The sequence below is a fragment of the Rhea pennata genome, chromosome 14 (genome assembly GCF_028389875.1).
Source record: "Rhea pennata isolate bPtePen1 chromosome 14, bPtePen1.pri, whole genome shotgun sequence".
NCBI classification, from domain to species: Eukaryota; Metazoa; Chordata; class Aves; order Rheiformes; family Rheidae; genus Rhea; species Rhea pennata.
The window spans coordinates 246,236-266,860 of record NC_084676.1 but is presented as its reverse complement, the minus strand read 5'-3'; the positions used below and the strand labels follow the sequence as shown (position 1 = coordinate 266,860).

The 20,625-nt window shown below is 34.9% G+C and overlaps 1 protein-coding gene across 1 annotated transcript in view; it reads right to left on the bottom strand.

Moving 5' to 3' along the window:
* The window catches only part of LOC134146984 (maltase-glucoamylase-like), a 53,693-nt gene that overhangs the window by 3,904 nt on the left and 29,164 nt on the right, over positions 1 to 20,625 (bottom strand). The window contains exons 22-44 of the mRNA XM_062587681.1: positions 20,405 to 20,454; positions 18,968 to 19,138; positions 17,950 to 18,099; positions 16,316 to 16,525; positions 15,272 to 15,426; positions 13,846 to 14,014; positions 12,748 to 12,844; positions 12,531 to 12,643; positions 12,316 to 12,441; positions 11,817 to 11,945; positions 11,587 to 11,694; positions 11,256 to 11,318; positions 10,876 to 11,010; positions 9,021 to 9,105; positions 7,962 to 8,100; positions 5,117 to 5,250; positions 4,590 to 4,624; positions 4,381 to 4,497; positions 2,864 to 3,012; positions 1,767 to 1,851; positions 1,600 to 1,656; positions 775 to 899; positions 240 to 328 (exon numbers count right to left, since the gene is read on the bottom strand). Coding sequence (XP_062443665.1) covers positions 240 to 328; positions 775 to 899; positions 1,600 to 1,656; positions 1,767 to 1,851; positions 2,864 to 3,012; positions 4,381 to 4,497; positions 4,590 to 4,624; positions 5,117 to 5,250; positions 7,962 to 8,100; positions 9,021 to 9,105; positions 10,876 to 11,010; positions 11,256 to 11,318; positions 11,587 to 11,694; positions 11,817 to 11,945; positions 12,316 to 12,441; positions 12,531 to 12,643; positions 12,748 to 12,844; positions 13,846 to 14,014; positions 15,272 to 15,426; positions 16,316 to 16,525; positions 17,950 to 18,099; positions 18,968 to 19,138; positions 20,405 to 20,454 — 2,691 coding nt within the window. The remainder of the gene's footprint in view (positions 1 to 239; positions 329 to 774; positions 900 to 1,599; positions 1,657 to 1,766; positions 1,852 to 2,863; positions 3,013 to 4,380; positions 4,498 to 4,589; positions 4,625 to 5,116; positions 5,251 to 7,961; positions 8,101 to 9,020; positions 9,106 to 10,875; positions 11,011 to 11,255; positions 11,319 to 11,586; positions 11,695 to 11,816; positions 11,946 to 12,315; positions 12,442 to 12,530; positions 12,644 to 12,747; positions 12,845 to 13,845; positions 14,015 to 15,271; positions 15,427 to 16,315; positions 16,526 to 17,949; positions 18,100 to 18,967; positions 19,139 to 20,404; positions 20,455 to 20,625) is intronic.

The window sequence follows — 20,625 nt, the reverse complement described above, 5'->3', positions numbered from 1 at the left end:
ATTATTATGGTGTATAAATAAGAAAAAATATTTTATTATAACTTTTCTCTGGTCTACCTCTTTAAATAAATACACACTTAAGCTGTTTGTGCCTTGTTGTACAGTCATAGTACAGTATCTATGAAGAAAATACTACTTGTTCACGTTAGCAAGTCACAGTGCTAAAGAGAGACAACAATTATGCACTGAAGGCTTGGAATTAATAAATTTATTACGAAAGCAAGAAACAGTGTACTTACCAATGCGAACCCCATCATCCCAATAAAGTTGACCTTGAGCAAGCTGACTATCATTCAAAGCAACAGTAAGTCCCAATGGATTTTTTCGGCTATGAAAAATAGAATAATTTTTCCTCAATTTTCTCGGATAATTGTATTTTAAGTTTCTCATTTGTTATCATTTACATTATAGATATTGTATGCAGCTCAGTTTGTCACTGACACTAGTCTTGAATCCACAGTACTAAACTTAAAGGAAACCGTGAGAAGGAAACTAAAACCAAAAAATAGCCATGAAGCTAATGTGCAGAATCTAATACATGCAGATTCTCTTCAGGCTGCTAATATTTACATGAAATGGGACATATTTCCAAGTATGGTGCACATTAAACCAGAAAACTCTACTTTCCCAGGTTGAACCAAGGAATCCAGAAGAAAGCTGCCACCACATAATTAATGTGCAATTTATTTTTCACAGCTTTAATTACATATTTACTTTTAAAAGCAGAAAAGAAAATGAAATTATTTTTAAAATTTTTAATTAATCTTATCATACCTGTAAAAAGTAGTATTAGCAGGCTTTTGTGTGGCAAGGATGTAACCACCCCGGATGTGAAGGTTGATATGTTCCAAAGGAGCTGATAAATTTCTGAACTGTCCCCTAAAGCCAATAAATTCACCCTATATATGAAAAAACAAAACAAAACAAAATTAATCTTGTTGTATTGCTCGAGTTACAAATTTATTTTAAGAGCAAAGGTTATAAGGTTATGTAAAGGGTATACATATAAATACTAAAAGTTGTTATGACAAAAATTTTTAATGCAGAAGTAACTACGTAATATTTTTAAGATAAGGTACGAATGTCTGCAAACATAAAATAAATGATGCTAGCTGAGAGCTGAGACACTAGCTGAGAGCAGCTGAACCAAAAGATTTAGTCCAGTAAAATACTAACTAGTGACAGATGAAGTGATTTTTGATGTCAGTCATTCCTTCCTCTAAATCTTTACTAAATTTCCGTGAAAGGTTAATGCAGCTAAAACTGTTTTGTCTTCTGCTACTCCAGCGTTCTCAGTAAAGAAATTACATATAGCTTTCCAGAGTTTAAAAAAGGCAACAGAAATACTTCAGATTAAAGGTATTATTTCACATTTTAATTTACTTTTACTGTGGTCATATTAAAAATATTACATTAAAAGGATATTTTTTGCAAGAAGCCGGCCAAGATGTAATTGCTACATCACTAAGAACTTGTGCTGGATGCATGGTGATAGAAAGGGGACAGTTGGTTCATACCTCACCACTGTTCTCAGCACACTACGCTGTTGTTTAAACAGCATTAGGAAGAATATGTAAGTCAGTTTTTAAGACAACTTACAGTATAGTAATCATACCAGCGGGCATTCGGTATGTAAGCATCCACCGTCACAGCATTCTGGAAATAAACATTTTTGGTTTAGGTATATTAAAGCAAAAAGTGAAGCCTAGCTACTGTGACTTCTAATACTTTCCTACACATAAACACTTTAGTACTCAAAGACCTACTGGTTCCAGAACGGGACTGATGAGCAATGCAGGACCCCACAGAAATTGTTTATGTATTTCCCATGTCATTCTGTCTTCCACAAATCTGCAAGGTAGAAAAACAGCTATGAGACATTACAAAATGTGTCCTTATTTAAGCTTTTTTGTTGGTAATTGAATGTACTATTTCCTCGTTTTTATTTATGCTACTATTAATAATGGGTAATCAAGATTAGTTATTAAAAATATGTCTCATTTAATTATGAATTGATCAATTAATGCTTGCCAAGAATGTGTAAAGAACCTAATGTGAAAACAGTTAGAGAAATGCAATCTTTTACTTAGTTTTCATTTCTACTGTTTCTTTCCATTTGCTTTTCGGTATATTTAGGTCATCGAACTCAAAAGATAAGTTTTGCTTGGTGGGTATTAGTAATAGCAAAATTAACTGCTGGCCATCCTGAGAATCATTATCTAACTTGTAGTATTTCTTTTTAAGGGACTTTGACAGAATCAAGTCAATGCATGGAAATGGTTCAATGCTCTTTAGTTGAAGACAAACACTTAGATATTAGACTTCACCATTAATGTTAAAAGCTAAACTTCTGCACATACTTTCCTTTCTGACAAGGTACAAATAAGGTCTTATGTCTCTTATGAACTTGTCTTTTTTTAATCTGCTATATAAATTTGGCCAAAATAAAACACGTTTTGCTGCAAAGCTCATAATTTATGTCAAAATTCTGCCTCCCTCTTTTTTTTTGTTTTTCTGCTTAGAATTTTGACGCAGCTGTTTTTGCTACATTTACTTTTTGATTTTACATATTTCCAGCACTAGACAGAACTTTGTTACTTACCACCACATATGATAGGAATGAACCTTAAAATTTACACATTAATCCTAGATAAGTAAATTTTCAAATTGTGAAATATTTGCATAGTATGAGATGGAGAACTAATGTTGTAGAAGTGTGACTTGATATTGACAGCTTGTGTTCTCAGTCTCATGCAAATTTTGAAAGAAAAAATGTTGTAATTGCTGAGGGAAAATATTATTTTTTATGAGAGTACTGGCGATGGAAATTCATGATTAATGGACAAAAAAGAGTCACACTTACTCGTGGAGTAGAGGGCGGATCACAGTGTTTCCATGAGCATGGGCTTCATACATTAATGTGTAGAGATAGGGCAACAGGGTGTATCTTGTATTTAGTACATTTCTGGAAATGTCTTCAAATGTTGAATTCCAGGCAACAGGATCTTGCCTCTAAAAAGGAAAAAAAAAGACTGCTGTTATTCAAGCTGTATTATTTTGCTTTGAAGCAACGAAAAAAAAAAGTATAGGTTAAAGAATTTGCTAATGTTTACAGTGCACTTCACATTTAGCATCTTTTTTTTTCTATTGATACGTCACCTATAAATTCATATAATTTGTGGTACTAGTAACCCTCATATATGTATCAAAACATCACAGTAAGACATAGCTGAGGAAATTTCTGTGAACTCTTGCAACCTTCTGGTCCTCCTGTAATTTAAAGCACCTTCACTTATTTATTCTTTATTTAAGAACAAAATGACGGTAAAAACAGTAGATGTCACTGTCAGCCACAAGCAGGGAAAATAAAAAAGGGAGGAGATGAGGAAAAACCTAGGGGGACTACTTTAAAAAAACTTAATGCAAACTCAACCGACTGTGAGACGCATTCTCATGTACAAAATGTATTATCCATCTTTTCTGTAGGGCAGCACTCAGGGCTTTCAAAAAGAGAACAAACCTCTGGTGACGACCTCAGCAGCACTTTCAGTCTTTCTAGAATACATTGAATAATACCTTGGTAAATTGGATAAGACTGGAAGCAATATGATAACCTGGAATCTGCATTTTTAATCTGCTGCAACAAGACAAATCACACTATTTTTCAAAAGCAGGCTTCAATCTATTAAATTCATGCTATACAAAGACCTGTGATCTGCCAGACGTTAAGCTCTAACTAGAATATAAATACTGTTTCGGTTATTTTTGTTTTTCCAGTTATCTTGTTTTATGGATTTCTGTAATACAGTCTTTAGCTAGAGAGGTCCTACATTTAGATAGTATTTCCCTTCCTCTTTACATAATAAGAAATAAGAAATCCAATGTCTTATGGAGTGAAATGTGCAAAATACAGTAATTTCAGATACCTGCCCAAGAATCTTATTTAATTGTCCCAATCTCTGATTTGCTGTGTAATTATGAACAATTAGGGATGAGACCACAAAGGCCAGTTTTGCCCCTTTAAAGGTATATTACCATAAAAGTGTTGTATTTTAGTCCTGTAGATGTGCTGTGTGTACATAAAAACAGCACACTTGGAAAAAAAAACAAAACCCAAATACACAGAAGTTTGATTCACTCCAAGCACACAGCACAGGCTTACTTCTAGGTTATGAGGTTTAACACTCTCTGGAAACCTGACAATGGAGGCAGAGACTGACAACAGAGCTGGCATATGGCATATAACCAAAGAAGAATTTTTTAATGTCCATTTTGCTGGGAATGAGCATTTCTGGGGGGCTGGTCTCTTTGTGCAATGTTCTGGCTGATCTGTTCATGTGTGCTGCAAGGGACACAACCATTAGCAAAACCATAACTCACCCTTACTCCTTTCCCATTGTGATTCCTTGAATACGGGTAAAAGGCACCCAGCTCCATCCAGCGAACACACATCTCGTACTGTGCATCTTGAAAGAAGCCACATATATCTGCTCCTGTCTGAATGTTTAGAAAATAATTCAATTGGAATACTATAAATTTTTATACTGAGTAAAGATAATTAAATATAAGGTAATAACTGCTTAGCTTACATAAGATATTCCAAAGAGACTGAACTCCATCATACCTACAAGGAAAAAACAATTCAACAATAACAATTGCTTTTTTTCCCCTCTCCTTTGTCATGCTAATAGTTGCACAGATAATAAAAATTGAAATACAGACATTCCACAGTTTCTCCAATATGTCAGGTTGTTCCATTACAGAAAGACCAGACAGCTGTTCTTCAGAAGTGAACACATATTGGCCAGCAGGGGCAGGATCACTGGAATGTGGTGGGAATCAAGAAGGGGGGAGACTGTGGGTTGTTGTGGATGGTTGAAGCCAGTAGGAATTAGAGCATTCAGTGCCCAATACAGCAAACCCAATTACTATAGAAATTGTGAAGAGTTTTGTAATAAGCTGTAAAAAGGGTCAAAAAGGAACTGACCATGAATTCTGACTGCTGAATTCAGTAATTTACTTCAGATAAAAGCACATGACTATTAAAAGCACATAAATCAAGAAGAATTTACTGCACAGAAAAAAAATGATTATAGATCCTTTTCTTTCTACTTACCAATAATAGATTTAGCAAGCTGATCCCAGGCTGCAGTATTATCACCAAGCCAGTGTCCTGCCCACTTTCCACTACTGGGATATGTTGAACGGGTAACAACAATTCCACGCTCCTTTGTGACATTCTGCAAGGCACTAACGTTGTGAACAGTAGAAGAAACAAATTACATGAGAATCAAAATAATTTAGAAAGATATTACATAAGATCCTCTGAAAATAAACCTAGTGGCTTATCTTCCTACAGCAAAGTGCAACTATATTGTTCTTGTGAGTGTGAACAGGCATACATCCAGTCAAGGTATATTTTGTATTGGGATTCACTGTGATTCACATATATGCAGAAACTAACTAAGAATTAAGTGTCAGTCAGCCTATGGTTAGATGGTGAACAGGGAGGTGCTAAAATACAGATGTCCAGTTAAGGCTGATTATGCTACAAGATTACACATTTTTAAGGGTTACATGACATGATCCAGGGCACAGCATTCCATTATTAAAATACCACAAAATTTACAGCAACAGTTGAAAATAATCTCAGCAAAATTCAGACTAAGAAGATAGTAAGGGGGAAAACAGAGGTGCCAAGAATATTAAACTTGCCAGCATAATATGACTTGCCAAAACTGTACTGAAACAAAAAATGTCTTTCATCTGTAATCATTTCAAAGAAAAGATGGTATGAAATGGACAACGTGGACATCTACAAGTAACCATATCAGATCAGACATCTTCTGCTCTGAGGAGGTAACGGGCCTCACACCAACGAAAGAACAAACTGAAGTGCAATATCGTGGCATTAGTTAACCTTTCGGTCTCCAAAGGTTTAGAGCAAGGAGTAGTAAATATTCAAGCATGGTGTGACAAAGACACCTTTTTCTCTCCCAAGTTAGAGGCAAAAGAACATAAATGGAAACAGAGTAAAAGTTAGGGAATGCCACTGGCAAGATACCATTGGTCAGCATGGCCCTTGCCTCTACACGAGGCTCCTTACTCAAACTAAATTCAGAGCATAGAGGCAATCAGAGGCTGGACTCACTGGAGAGAGATAAATAAATGCACCTTTCAAGATTCCCAGATCATGGTCTTCTTGTGCTTTGCTGGCACTTTTAGGGACTTAGCAGGGAAAAAAGGAAACAGCTAGCATAAAGACAGGACTCCATCAGTGGCTTTTCCAGATGCTCTGGCACAGGAACAGCATGGATGAAAAGGGGCTACATATCTTCTGAAAGTTTCAGTCTGTAGTATGAGCAAGGATCTTTGGGAGACAAGTTATACTTATTGGTGTAAGCATCAGTGCCTGGAGGTTTAAGCATGCTAATAGTGCTAATAGCACTGTGAAAACATAGAGTAGGGAAAAGTTAGCAATTGTGAAGGGTCTGAGATGCTGGGAAGGCTGGAGGAACTAGGCAAAGTTGTCCACTTGATGTGAAGACTTTTGACTGCATTCTCCTCTTAGAGACAAGAAAGAAGCTGAGAGGCAGTTAAACCTCCAGCATTCACTTGGTCTACTCTATTTAAACAATGCTTTGGAAATTGCAACATCAGAAACGTGAAAAAGGTATGCATCATGCATAGAGCTGCATATGTGGTTAAAGGAAAGCATGACCTAAATGTTCTGCTGACTCGTGCTTCCAGGACTCTCTGCTTTAGAACTGAGCCTAAAGTGTATATGTGAATAGTAATACCTCAAAATAGTTACAGTATTCACTTTCAAAGGTTCTGGCTTTTAAGCTTACACAAAAGCCTTGTTACTAGAGAAGAACATTAAGCCAATATCAAGAAGCTACCTTTAACTAGTGGAGAGTAGAAATTACATGAAGTTATGCAAAAAATTCCATTTAGGTCACATGCTTCTGTGAGTTTTGTGTGCAAATAAACTTGCTATTTGGATGATCTAGTGTTGGAATAAATTATTATTACAACACTTCTCCAGTTACCCAACTGCTTGTCCAATAAGCAATGAAGAAAAAATTCAGAGTTGTGACTTTTTTAATACGGATTTTCTCTACCTTACAAGTGTGAGAATATTTCAATAAGCTGTGTAATTTATGATGGTCAATTCTGTTATAGTGCCTCTTAAAAACAGAAGAAAATATTTCTTTACACTTGAGTTCACACTTTATACACAGAAGCAATGATAATATTCCTGTTTGTGTTAAATTACTGTCCACTTACAAAAAACAAATTATGTTTAATTTGGCTTTAACCAAATTATTTCCTGCCCTGTCAGCAACACTGTGTTTACCTTGGCTGACAGTGATGCAATGGAGCAAATGCTGTGAAATACAGCATCCACTTGGTAAAACTGTGAGTAGCCTTGCTATATTCTTTATTTTTGGTATTATCAAAGTTACCAAGGACTTTAAAATCATTAGTAACTGTAAAGAAATAGCACTTCTTGCATATTCATTGAATTAGAAGTGAAACAGTATTGCTATATTAGAAGTTACCGAACATAGCCTTGGATATTGTTCATTAAGAAATACATGATAAATTTTGCCTTGGAGCTGAGACAATAAATTCTTAAAAGGAAAGCCTATGAACACAATCTATATTTTAAAATTTTTTATTTCAGCATTATTCAATTTTATTTTAATGATATTGATTTACAGATGCCTAAATTGCACTCTAATTTTAAGTCCAGAGGGCAAACTATAGCACTGCTTTTCAACCTTCTTAACAGTGAACTCCACTTTTACCTGAATTGAAGAATTGAAGGTATTAAGATGAAAAGAAAAAATTGCTAGGCATGTTAAATAAACTGGCGAAAGCTTTAGTCCTAAGGATATAGATACAGACAATACATTTGTAATGTATTTTGGAAATAACAAATTAATGCAACTTACTCTAGGGTAGGTTTTGTTTGTGCCCATCCATAAAGGTTATGGACATCGTAGTGTCTAACCGGAGTACCATCTGAGAGATATTGTTGGCCTTCCATGCACAGGGTTTTAAAAATTAATCCCTCTGATCTAGAGCCTAAATCTAATGGAAGGGGAATGAAAACATTTATATTTTAGTAATTAACATTCAATAATAATTTCAGTGATTTACTTTGTTAATTTTCATAATCTCTTTGGTAGTTATACCATCATTTATTTATTTTTAAAAAAATAGCATTCTGAGTTCTCTCAATTTGCTTATTCCTAATGCTTCTGGGTAGATATCTGTGTCTGCAAGAATATTAATAACTCAGTTCTAGATGCCTGTATTGAAGAGGCTCAAAAAGTAAACAGAATGTATCCTAATTCAGAAAATATTGCAAATCTTTGTTAACACTGCTATCTCATCCATATAGACAGAAAACTGGGAGGAATATTCTGAATATTAGCTTTCTGGCAAATCCTGAGAAATGATGCCTCGTAATTGAAGAAGGCAGTAAGCAACAAAAAGGATTCCAACAAAAGTATTAGTAATTATTACCAGTTAGCACCACTGCACACCAGTAAAGCCATACTAAGAACGCTAGGTATTTCAAATGTCCTCAGATTAGGATTTACATGTAAATAACTGCTCATGAGAGGAGACATGTGGCTATTTTCTAAATTTTAGTCATTAATTTCAATACTCAGCTGAGAAAACTATGCAAAACCCTGGGAACCACATTCCTGATCATGTCCCAAAAAAATCACCTAGATATAAAATAAGTATCAAACCTATCACCCCATAAGGAGGGGTGAAAATGACTTTAAAAGTGCCATGCAGTCACCCTTCTCATCAAAACAGATTAGAGTTAAGTGTGCTCATAATCTTTGAAAACAGAGTGACTTTTAGTTAGTTAATTTAGTTAATTCAAATATGGATTTATCTATCTAACTTTAATAATTTATGTCACATACATTATTTAAGAAATTATATATTAACCAAAGTGACCTGAGACTGTTTTAAGCAGTGATCAGACTTACGGGGCATATAAGGTGGCCAGCTTAGGTGGTCATCTCTACAGCCGTTAATGGCACCGTTAACAAAGCTTGCAGGTTCATTCATGTCCTAAAAACATAAAGTAAAACCAATTTTATTTGTTTCATGGTACAAAACACTCTAAATCCTAAATTGCAGAAAAGTAGCATAGTAGAAGTCCTCAGGAACATGAACAACTACGATTTGTGTCTGCCATGCTGCATTTTCTTGACATGGGTTCACAGTTTCAGTTAAAAAGAAAAGAAAAAAGAAAAGCAGAGTTTTCTCTCCTAGGAGTAGCAGTTCTAGTGTGCAATAGTTGTAAAGTTTAATTTCTCCATTAGATACATTCTCTGAAAATACAAAGTTACCATGGAGGCACATGGAGCCTTGAAATTGGTATTAAAGGAATGAATTTAACTATTTCTTTCATTTTCTGTGTGCTGTCTTTATAACATCCAGTAAGCTCTTAGGTTACCTTCCTTCTCTTTCCTTCACTGAGTGGGTGGTAAGGATGAAGGAGAGATCCAGGAGGGTGCCCAAGCAACGTGACAGAGAGCTGCAGCTGGTTAAAAGCTGCATGTAACAAGGATGTTTTCCTTCACTGAAAGTTTCCTCTTTTCTTTAAAGACAAGCAGAAGGCATTGCAGCTGCTCTTTCACAGAAGGGCCTAGTGCTTTCATTCTTTATAAGAAAATGAAGACCTTCGTTTAAATTTTTACCTTGTCTGATAGAATTCAAACTTTTCTGGAAAGGGCCATTTTAAGGGAAGAGAAGTAACGGTAGGCTCTATTCCATGCATCAGAACGGTGTTATTGTGGAGAAATAAATTCATCATTCTCTCAGGCAGGAAGAATCTAAAGCACCAAACAAAACTGGAGCCTCTCTGAAGCCAAAACTGAAGGCAGATTCAGAATACTTTGTTTCAGAATACTGTGTTCAGTTCATAGAGACTACCTTCAGTTTTAAGAACTTCTTATTTTTTGCATACTGACTGAAAAGGATAGGTTTTCCTATGTGTAAAATTGAAATCAGTACAGAATATATAACTACAGATACATAAACAAACTAAATCTTTGAACTTTGTAAAGATTGCATGTGTCCTCAGTGCCTGTGATCCTTTGGTTGCACTAATAAATCAGGGCTGGCATTACAGAAAAACACCAAAGATTCTGCTGGATGGCTAGACATTTTTGCATTTTGTATGGAAATACATTAACACTTAATTGGCTTTACAACTATTTTATTTGAAAAACAAACTAAACCATCCATCTAACCCATTTTGTCTCACAGAAGTAGTAATGGGAAAAAAATAACAGACTTCCACTGTGAAAAAAAGCATGCACTAATAGAATTGCACAGAATCACAGAATGGTTGAGGTTGGAAGGGACTTCTGGAAATCATCTAGTCTAACCTCTCTGCTCAAGCATGATCAGCTAGAGAATGTTGCACAGGATCACCTCCAGGCGGGTTTGGAATATCTCCAGACAAGGAGACTCCACAGCCTCTCTGGGCAACTTGTTCCAGTGCTCTGTCACTCTCACAGTAATAGAAGAGTAACATCACTGTGAAGCAGCTAATATGCGAGTCAAAGGTAAATAACAAAGATTTAATAGGAAGTAAAATGTTTCAATAATGAAAAATAGGACAAACGATGATGCTATTAACAAAAGAAAAATTAATCTTTAGTAGACCATTCATAATATTTTAACCTCAAATATCTGCATCCTTACTTCCTGTGATCAGTTATGATCACAACCGAGAATGATCATATTTTATTGGGTTTTGTTTTATTTAGAATCAATCTTATGATGAAAAGATAAAGAAAACACTCAGAAATAAAAAAAAGAAACACTTACAATCCATAAGCCATCAAACTTTAAGCTTCTTGATGCATTGTTTGGATTGGTGTAACATTCTGTGATTTCTCTCTTCCACCATTCAGCAGTGGAATTGCGGAAGAAATCTGGGAAAGCTGTATGTGCTCGGTGGAGCTGTAAAAGGAATAGAAAAATGAACCACGGGTATAGGACTGAAAGCATCACACTATGATAATGTTGGAATTTGTAAAAAAAATTGCCTTTTTTGCTTTTTTTTTTTTTTTTTTTTTTTTTTTTTAGATATTCTAGTGGAAAGGCTGGATCGTTTCTGCATCCTCCTCCTTAGACTAAATCGTACCATCCAGTTCACCATATTAACTAATGTGCTCCTTCTCTGTTTGTGTCAATAACCAAATCACATTAATATTTACCTGTTCATCCACTGTCCCATTAATTTCTACATTGGGGAGATCTGGCCAGACCTATTAGGAGGAAGGACATATTAAAATAATTAAATCAAACTGAGTATAAATAAGTACCAACAGCAAACAGCTGAAGCCACGTTTCACTCCCGCATGTTCTAATAGCAACACAAACTGAAGACATTTCAGTCTGTAGCATTGTACATGTCATCTAAATTCCAGAATGAACAAGTCTTTTCCCCTAAAGATAGCCCTGGAGTTGAGAATGACATGATGTTTAGCTGGATACAATATACCTCTACAATCATCTGTTTGTTAAGAACAATACCTTTGCATATATAATATCATTGGTATTGGGCCATTTTATGAAGACATCATCAGCCACACCTCTTTTGAAAGTGAGGTAATTGGTTTCATTTGCAGATATGGCCGGGTCCTAAAATTGATGGTAACAAAATTTTACTTTTATGCTCAGAAGACAAAAATAGAAATACTGTTAAACGTATCCCATATTCAGCAATGAGATTTTGTAATTTAAACCCAGAATTCAACACTGACCAGGATTAGCACAAATCTCATTCCTTCTTGTTTTACTTTATTAATTAGAGCTGGTAATCCGGCAAAATGTGGACTAAGGGTGAAGTCCAATTGTCGTTCCATATAATCGATATCTGCATATTGAACGTCCTGCAATTCACAAAAAGAATAAATGTAAGGGGCTTTTCTTTCCTTTTTTTTTAATATATGTTCACAGTCCTTCTCCAAAATTACTGTGTTCTTGGGTGTCTTCCTAAAGGACCACTGGGGTCCTAGAGCAGCTCGGAAGCTGAATGTGCTATCAGGCAGTTTGTTAGTGCTACAATGCTCAGGCCTTTGGTGACTAAGCATGCCTTAAAGAGCCACACCACAAGGTTTACAGAAAAATTTTCTTACGGCATAAAACATATAGTATGATCTCTTCTTCCATGGCTGTATGCTTTTTACTGTTTTAAATTCGACAGTACCCTGAAGCTGGAAGTTCAAGCATCGTCACAGACTTTAAGCATTATCAACATACATAGGGTATGCGAGCTGCCTTCATTGCAGACACTAGCTCAGCAATTTCAGAGTCATTACTATATCCATAGCGACATAGCTGGAATCCCAAAGACCAGTAGGGTGGCATGTATGGTCTTCCAATCAGCTGAAACCAAATAAAAAAGAATATTTATGTCAAATAGGCAAAAAGAAAACAAAAACCAGTTTTAGTTTGCAAGAGAAGAAGAAACGTACTGCAGTGTATTCCTGAACAACAAGCTCTGGTGTCGGGCCCAAAACCATGTAGAAGTCCAGAATTCCTCCAACTGTGCGATATGTCAGAGCAGGAGTTGGCTGGAATGTCACATCTGAAAATGGAGGACATGAAACAAGGAAATGTATGTCTGGATAAGCTACTATTGCAAAAAATTGAATATCTAAATAAAACCGATAAAGTGTTTTTTTGTTTTACCCATTGCATTACTGTTAAGCAAAAGAACTCCATGGGCATTGCCATCTTCTTCAAGAGCCATGTAGAATGGCTGAAAACCATATGAATTCAACTTATACTGCAAAAGAAAAAAAGCTGTTTTCTACTGGAGAAACATCACAAACATTCAGTTATTTACATTTACTAATAAAGCTAACAAATTATCAGATACACAACTGCCAAACATACAACAAATAAAATTCAAAATTATACTAATGTAATTATTCAGATTCCCAGAAAAGATCATTTTCAACTTCAAATTTTGAAGTCAGTCTGGTTCAGACTCCTTAAAGGAGAAGAAAAAATATATTAATGTCTTTAAAAAAATCACTGATGCGAAATTCTCTTCTTCTCAAACATTAGTATGATGAAGACAAGTTCATGACTTTCTATTATTTTTTTTTACATTTCAAATCCTGAATTGGAAATTATAGATATAATAAGGGATTATTATTTCACTGTTAATTTTCTGCAAATTTAAAACATTACATTGTGCAGAAAATAATACATTCGCACTCATAGACACAAGATTTTTGATTTACTTCTGTAAGTCCTACTTTGATCACAGATTTGTAGGATTTTTCCTAACACAAATAATTAGAATAATTAGCTGAGAAGCATAAAAAACCTCTATCAATGTGCTATTATTTCTAAGTCTTTTGTTTTCATCCAATATCTGACTCAGCCAGAGTCAGATGGGTTCTGGCTGGTTTAGACAAGAATGTTGCCACTGAAAAAGCATCAGAGTTATAAGCCTCAATAGATACGACCAAAGCTAATAAACATGCCCAGTATCCATTGATTTCCAATGGACTTTAAAGCCCTACTGAAGGCCAGTGTAGATTAGGTTCACTAATCACTAATATTGGTCCCTGTACTCATAAGAAATGACTAAAGACCCAAAGGAGTTATGTGTGGTCTTTATGCTATTGAAACATCAATGGTGCAAGGGTTTGACCAAAGAACATCGGTAAATTCTGCCTTGGATGACAAATCACAACAGCCAGTCAACACAGATTGGTACAAAGCAAAAAGCAGTTAATTATGCAAAAATCAGTACTGCAATTTGTTTCCACTTACACCAGGAGGCTGGTCTCTTGAGAACATTCCCCAAGTATTCCAGTTCATGTCATGTCGAAATGTGGTATGTTCAGTTTCACCAAATCCATATATATATTGGGATGCTAAGCGGGTAGATATCTGAAGGAACATATCGCTGAATGTGAAAGTTGGTAGCTGAGAATCCCAGCTAAAACAGAAAGAGGAAAATAAAGAAAAACATCACAGCAGTTTCCAGTGTCGTGTGTAGCTGAAAGTCAACCTTCTGAGGCTGGTTTCCTCTCTGCAGTTCCCCTCTTTTTTTTCCTTCTTTTTTTCCCCCTTCTTCATTGACCTTGGGATAAAACTCCTACAGTTATCAAGAAAATTTATACAACATGAAATAAGGATGTCTAAAAATAACATATACAGTCCAGAGGTGCAGAATGCCCCATGTATCTCTGACAGATACATAGTGTGCACAGGTATCATTCGTATGTGTCTTACCTCACATTTTTTGCAATTCATTGGGAAAAGACTTTTCAGGGAAGCATTAATACATTTTTTATCCTGACTGATCTTTGCTGTATATGATACAGTAAAAAAGGAAGGGTTTTTTTAGGGTTTAATGGACTTTTTTGTGTAGATTATTTTGAAACGTCGGTTTTAAATTAGCTTCTTTATTGTTAAAAATTGAATTACAATCTGTCTGATGAATGATATAGTTCCAGGAGACTGAACTACAGAATGAATAATTACTCTGGTTGGCAAAAAGGAACTGAACTTGCAGTTCAGTTTTGATTACATTAAAGAATGACATAAAAACATTTTTATTTGGAGCCAAAACATAGGACATATAATGGTTAACATCATTGCTATCTGTTTTTTTAGGTCTGACTTCATTAAGGAAAGATGTGAAACTCCTGCTAGATTTATTAACTGTCACATTACTAAAACCTATCTGCAAGTTAGCTGAGACAAAATTTTCTTCTGTTTTTGTATTCCTAACCATTCCTCCCAAAATAACCCAACAAATGAACAAAGTCTCTCCATAAAAAATGCTGTTGTCATCTAAGGAAAAGATTAGAAAGAGTAGAAAATTGTTGTGTCTCCTAGATACTTGGGAACTGAACACAAACCAGCCTTTGGAAATGTCTATGTCCTATTCTTTAAAATGATGCAGAGGACTTCTAGCATGTGTCACACTACAAGGTGACAGGGAAATATCTTGGCCAGTTTTGAGAAAAAACAGAATATTGCTCAGGTCACCCTCTGAGTGCTTCTTCAAGGTTAATATTCTCATACATACGCAAAGGCCAAGCAATCCCTTCTTGCTATATGACAGACATCCCATTTTTATGACGTGCATAGAAGACTCAGGGCATTTAAAACATGCCAGACAATACAATGGTTTGATTTGAAAATAGCTAACAAAAATGAATGAAATAAAAAAGTAAACGTGGCTTACATAACTGTCCCTGTGCTTTTGCGTCGAACCTGTATACCAAAAGGCTTTCTGTGAACTGATACATCATAAAGTCGCTTCTCAGCTGTGCTCACTGGAGATTGAGGGAGATTTAGTGGTACTGGGACCTCATAGCGTTTGTTCTGGTAATCATAAATCTGCAAATGAAAAATTGGATGAAATTTGCAGCAAACACTAGCAACAGTTAAATTTGGAAGAATTCAAGGTAACAATTCAAGTATTATTTCCTGTGTTCATTAAAGACTGATAGAAAAGAGTCTATAGACTGGCAGATTCCCAGTCTTACAAAAAGACTCTTTCAAAACCTTGCCAATAATGATAAGAAATCTGAATTAATTAAAAAGAATACAGAAAATTGTTGAACAAATTTTCTGAGTATTTTTCTTGATATATGCCTTTTTCTATAATTTCCTCAAAAAATCTTGTTTGGAAAATAAAAAATATTAAGGATTTGTTCTGGGCCAGGAATGACTTATTTAATTATTTCTGTTCACCTTTTAGTCAACTTTAAGAGATACTTTTTCAGGCTGTCTGCATTCTATAAGCTGACCTAAGTTAATTCAAGACTTCATTTGTCTGATCATTTTGCAACGTATAAAACTTTAGAGTAGTTTTATTAAAGGTATAGTAACAAATTATAAAATATTAAATATTTTAGAAAATACATAGAATGGTTAATAAAATTGTATTATAACCATAATAACTCTTACTGGTAACTGTACTGCATCCTAATGAGATATCTTTAGTTCCAGTTACTGCTTGACATTACATGTATACATTGACATTATATCCTTGAGCCATATAACCACATTTTAAAAGCTGGGACAAAATTCTTACCAGAGGAGCCTCCTAAGAGGCTCTCCCAAGAGCAATTCAGGCTATTTATTTAAAAGGAGAAACCTATTTAGGCAAGAGTACCATTGTCCAGATAATACAGAATTTATTAAAATCATTATTTCCATAAATAAAATATTTTTTACACCAGTGGAACAATATAAACTTGGAGAAATTCCAGAGTAAGATTACCTTAAACTGCACCATATTGTTGTCATGGTATTTCACCTCCAAGCGAAGTGTACTGATAGGTAAAGTTGAATTCTCATAAGCTTTGGTATTGATATCGTTTAAGGTGAGGTTAGCTGTCAGACCTGATGAGGTGTATTTTATATCATCAACAGAATAAATGTTGTCAGAACTATAGTAGCAGTGGGGAATAGACAAGTCTGAGGTTACTTCCTGCAAATGGAAATATATTGCCAATTGTTAGGTTATGTGGTAAAAAGCTCCTCAATATGGACGTATATATATGTCGCAGTAAAGGACCTTCCTCCTGATCAGCCAGAGAGGGGAACAGGATGATGTTGTTTGGGCTGTTCGTGTGAGTGTCGAGATGTCCATGTTGATTTGTGTGGTCAGCCACATATGCATATATATGCATGTAAATATATATGTGTGTGTGTGTGTGTGTGTGTGTTATATATGTGTACATATATCATAATGTACATGTGTGTTTGCTTACTGGGAATGCAGTCTCAGCTTCTCTACTGTTTGGACCTGGTGACATGGAGCTGTGGCAGCTTCATCCCATCAGGCTAGCAGAATCAGCCTCCTCACCTAACATGTATCCTGTTTTTACTATGTAATACAGAATTTTGTCAAAAACAAAGTCAAAAACCTAATGCTACTACTGAACAATAAAGAAACAATACTGGACCTGCTGATCCCTGTACTAATTCAGATGTGGTTAAATAGTTCAGTCAAGGCTGTACGAATAGCCCAACGAGGAAACAGTATCATCAAAGGAAAGATGGTTTTATATTTTCTCTGTGATCTTCACCTCAATCGCACAGAAAAGATCTTTAAGCTTGATCTGCTGATATTCCTAAAATTTTCTCTCTATTTATTTCATTGTCATATGACCTTCTGGATGCCTTCAAGAGCCTGTGCCCCAAATTCCTTAGGTATTCAGGCAACATCTAATGAGAGCTTCCTATAAGCTTTTATATTTCTTTATTCATACAAATTAACACTGAAATAACCATTGAGAATTGGATCCTATCTATCTAGCACCCCTTGACAGCAAGATCAAAATTACTGTCAATATAAGTACTCAAACTAGTTATTCTGAGGCTAGATGTGCTGATATAGGTTAATGCACTAGCCTTCCACCTCTGAATACTTACCATCAATCCTGTCTATTTGTACAAATGAAACTATACCTGCTAATCACATCTGAATTCCTAACAAATATTTATTTATCTACTGTCACCAAGTTCCAAACATCTTCCAGCTTAAGCAAGTGTTTGAAATGTATCCAGTTCATAACTGGATAACACAAGAAGACATTTCCACATATTCAAAATTACAAAAACATTTCTAATAGTACAATAAATTTAAGAAAGTTCAACCATTTCAGCTTTTTTTTTTCTTCTAGAGGGGCTAAAAGAGGGGGGATATATCCAAGCTTTGAAATTTTGATTTTGAGAATCATAGAATAATGTACTTTGAAGAGGGACTCTAAAGATACCCCTGCAAGGGTACACTGCTGACATGTTCATAGCAATGAAGTGACTACTTTTTTCACTATAACATATACAAAAACAAAGCTAGGATTCTTAAAATGCTCTCTCATTTGGTTTAGACAAATAATTTTTCCTTACACTCCAGACACAGCCAAATTGTTCACATTTTTCCTTTGTTGCATCTTGACTGGGATGGCAATCGTATCTTTCATTGACACTGACTTCTTGAGTCCACTGTAATGAGTATGATTTTCCCAGTTCAAGCTGAAGTCCTCTTATATGCGCAACCTATACATATCAAGCAATAAACAGTTACTAATTTCAGCCTGCAGAAGTGCAGAGCCTCAGAAACAATAAGTTGTCCTACCTAGCAGCTCTCAAAAATCTTAGTGTCTGTCCTTCAGCATTAAATATATTATTTTTACAAATGCATGCACCGAAATTCAGGTGCATAAGACCTGAAAAAGAGCTAATCCTGTATGTCCTATGGAAGCACATGAGGAATGAAGATAAGTGCACGGCTCGTTAACCTTTCTAAATTTCAGTGTAAGCAGTAAGAAAAAGTTAACATACTTTGCTTCTATTTGAGTAACTGAGATAACCGGTAACTCAAAACCTTATAATAATTAAAGATAGTGTAAAATGCACGTTCAAACCAATGCCAGTACTACTCCTAAGGTGGTAGAACATTTTCATGAAAACTCCCCGCTAGAAGCATTGTGCTTGCCTGCTTAGCACATCCATTTACCACATTGCTGCCACTCTATGTTCATCCTCTGAGAAATGCTGTCTAAAACGATAAATGAATTGTCAGAATCATACTTCTTTTTGTTTTGTAATCATTGCTCAAAGAATCATTAAAAACACAAATATTATTTCACCTAATAAAGCTACTCCTCTGCTTCTAAGTCAAATGTAGCTACATGAATAACTGTATAATACACTTTGTATTGCACAGAGTATCTGAGAGCAATACTGAGATCCACTCCCCATACAGTTGAATTTAATGTAATTGTACTGTTGTTCTGTGATAAAATAGATAATAGCATATTTTGTGGAATCTACAATAGCACTGAATATTATCATTTGCAATATATAAAATAAAGATGGTACAACTCCAAAGCTTTTTAGTTTCAGTTTTTCTATTGTTACTTACCTTATCTGCAGGATAATAGGTGATATTATGTGAAGAGCTTTGCACAGCATTGTTTTGAGATACTGTAACATTTGTTGGTTCTTGGACTAATCCCAGAATTCTGATTTCTTCAAACTTCAAGTTGCTTGGATCATTGTAATTGTTGTTTATAACATTCATGTGTAGAACATTCTGAGAAATAATAAAACAATCACATCATATTGCCAAAATTTTTCCTGATGTGATTTTAAGAGATACAGTTAATTTTCCTAAATAATTATTGACAATACACTATAAAGTAAGCCTTTTCCTTAGCATATTAATTGTTGTCTTTTTTGTTGTTAACATTTAAGTGCTACAAAACGTGTTCTATCTTCTATATAACATGCTTCATACTTTTATTTCCACTTCCTTTTTGGTTTCAGAAATAAGAAAAAAGATAACAAGTGTCTGCGATGGGGCAATGTACATTGCTGTATCTTATAATTGAAAGACTGCATTCAGTGTTCATGATATAGAAAAGCTAGCCTTGTTCTGTTACAATGGACAATATCAGAGTCCTGTCATTTGATCTGTACCATCGTTCTCATATGTACCATCATGTATCCTCCTTACCGCTGCCTGTATGAGACTTCACATTAGCTTTTGTTCACAGTAAACCTTCAGCACCATTACAGACAACTCAGTTACATTCAGTTACAACAGTTGCAAGCTCTACTACTAGGTGAGATTTCATATACACAGTATTACCAGATATACAAATTAAGATAAATAAAAACAATGAATTTGTTCTTGCTTCCCTTTCCATGTTCTTATGCATTCTGTCTGATTGTTGTCCTGGTGTTTCGACACGTCAAGGGAAAGAATAACTTCAGCAGATAGCATTTTAATGAAAAAAATAAGTATCATATTATTTGGAATGCTTATAATATGAAATCTGCAAGTAATAAGAAATAGAAAAGCTGACTGAACTTTACCTTGCCAAACAGAGGCAATTCCTATTAAAGAATACATACATAAATGAAAACAGTGAAGTGGATTCTGTGGGTTCAGACATTTTCCTCTCACTCACTGGAGAAATTCAGCTAAATTTTACAATATATGAAGATTCTTTTTTTTCAGTTTTACAACTGTTTAGAATCACAAACAATACATTAATCTCCTTTCACACTGCTTTACCACCACTGATGTTTTACAGTACTCTTGTTCTATAAGCCTACTAAGTTTACTGTGTGACAGGAAGTAGGGATTCTTTAGATACTAGAAGTAATCAGGAGAACCAAAAGCAAATATAGATTTTATGCTCCAGTCAAATGACAATATTCTAGAAATGATACTTCATAGGCTTAATGAAATATTTCTTAGTAAGTACTGTGAGAGGGGGAAAAAAGCATATCCTTAGGAGATATTACTGATTAAAACTGAAAATGAAAGTAAGATCCTTAAAAAAATACTTACACTGGAAACTTTAAACTCATAAGCAATGTAAGTTTTACTGTCAACTGTACCTAAAATGTGGAGAAAGAAGTTACAGTTGCAGTGCAGAATCAAAGGCATTGAAAACAGGATGGTTCTACAGTTAGAGACCAGTATATTGCTAACTATTATTATCATGCTATTTACTATCATTATTATATTTGCATTCAGAAACTACCATCAAGATTGCTAATGCACTGAAC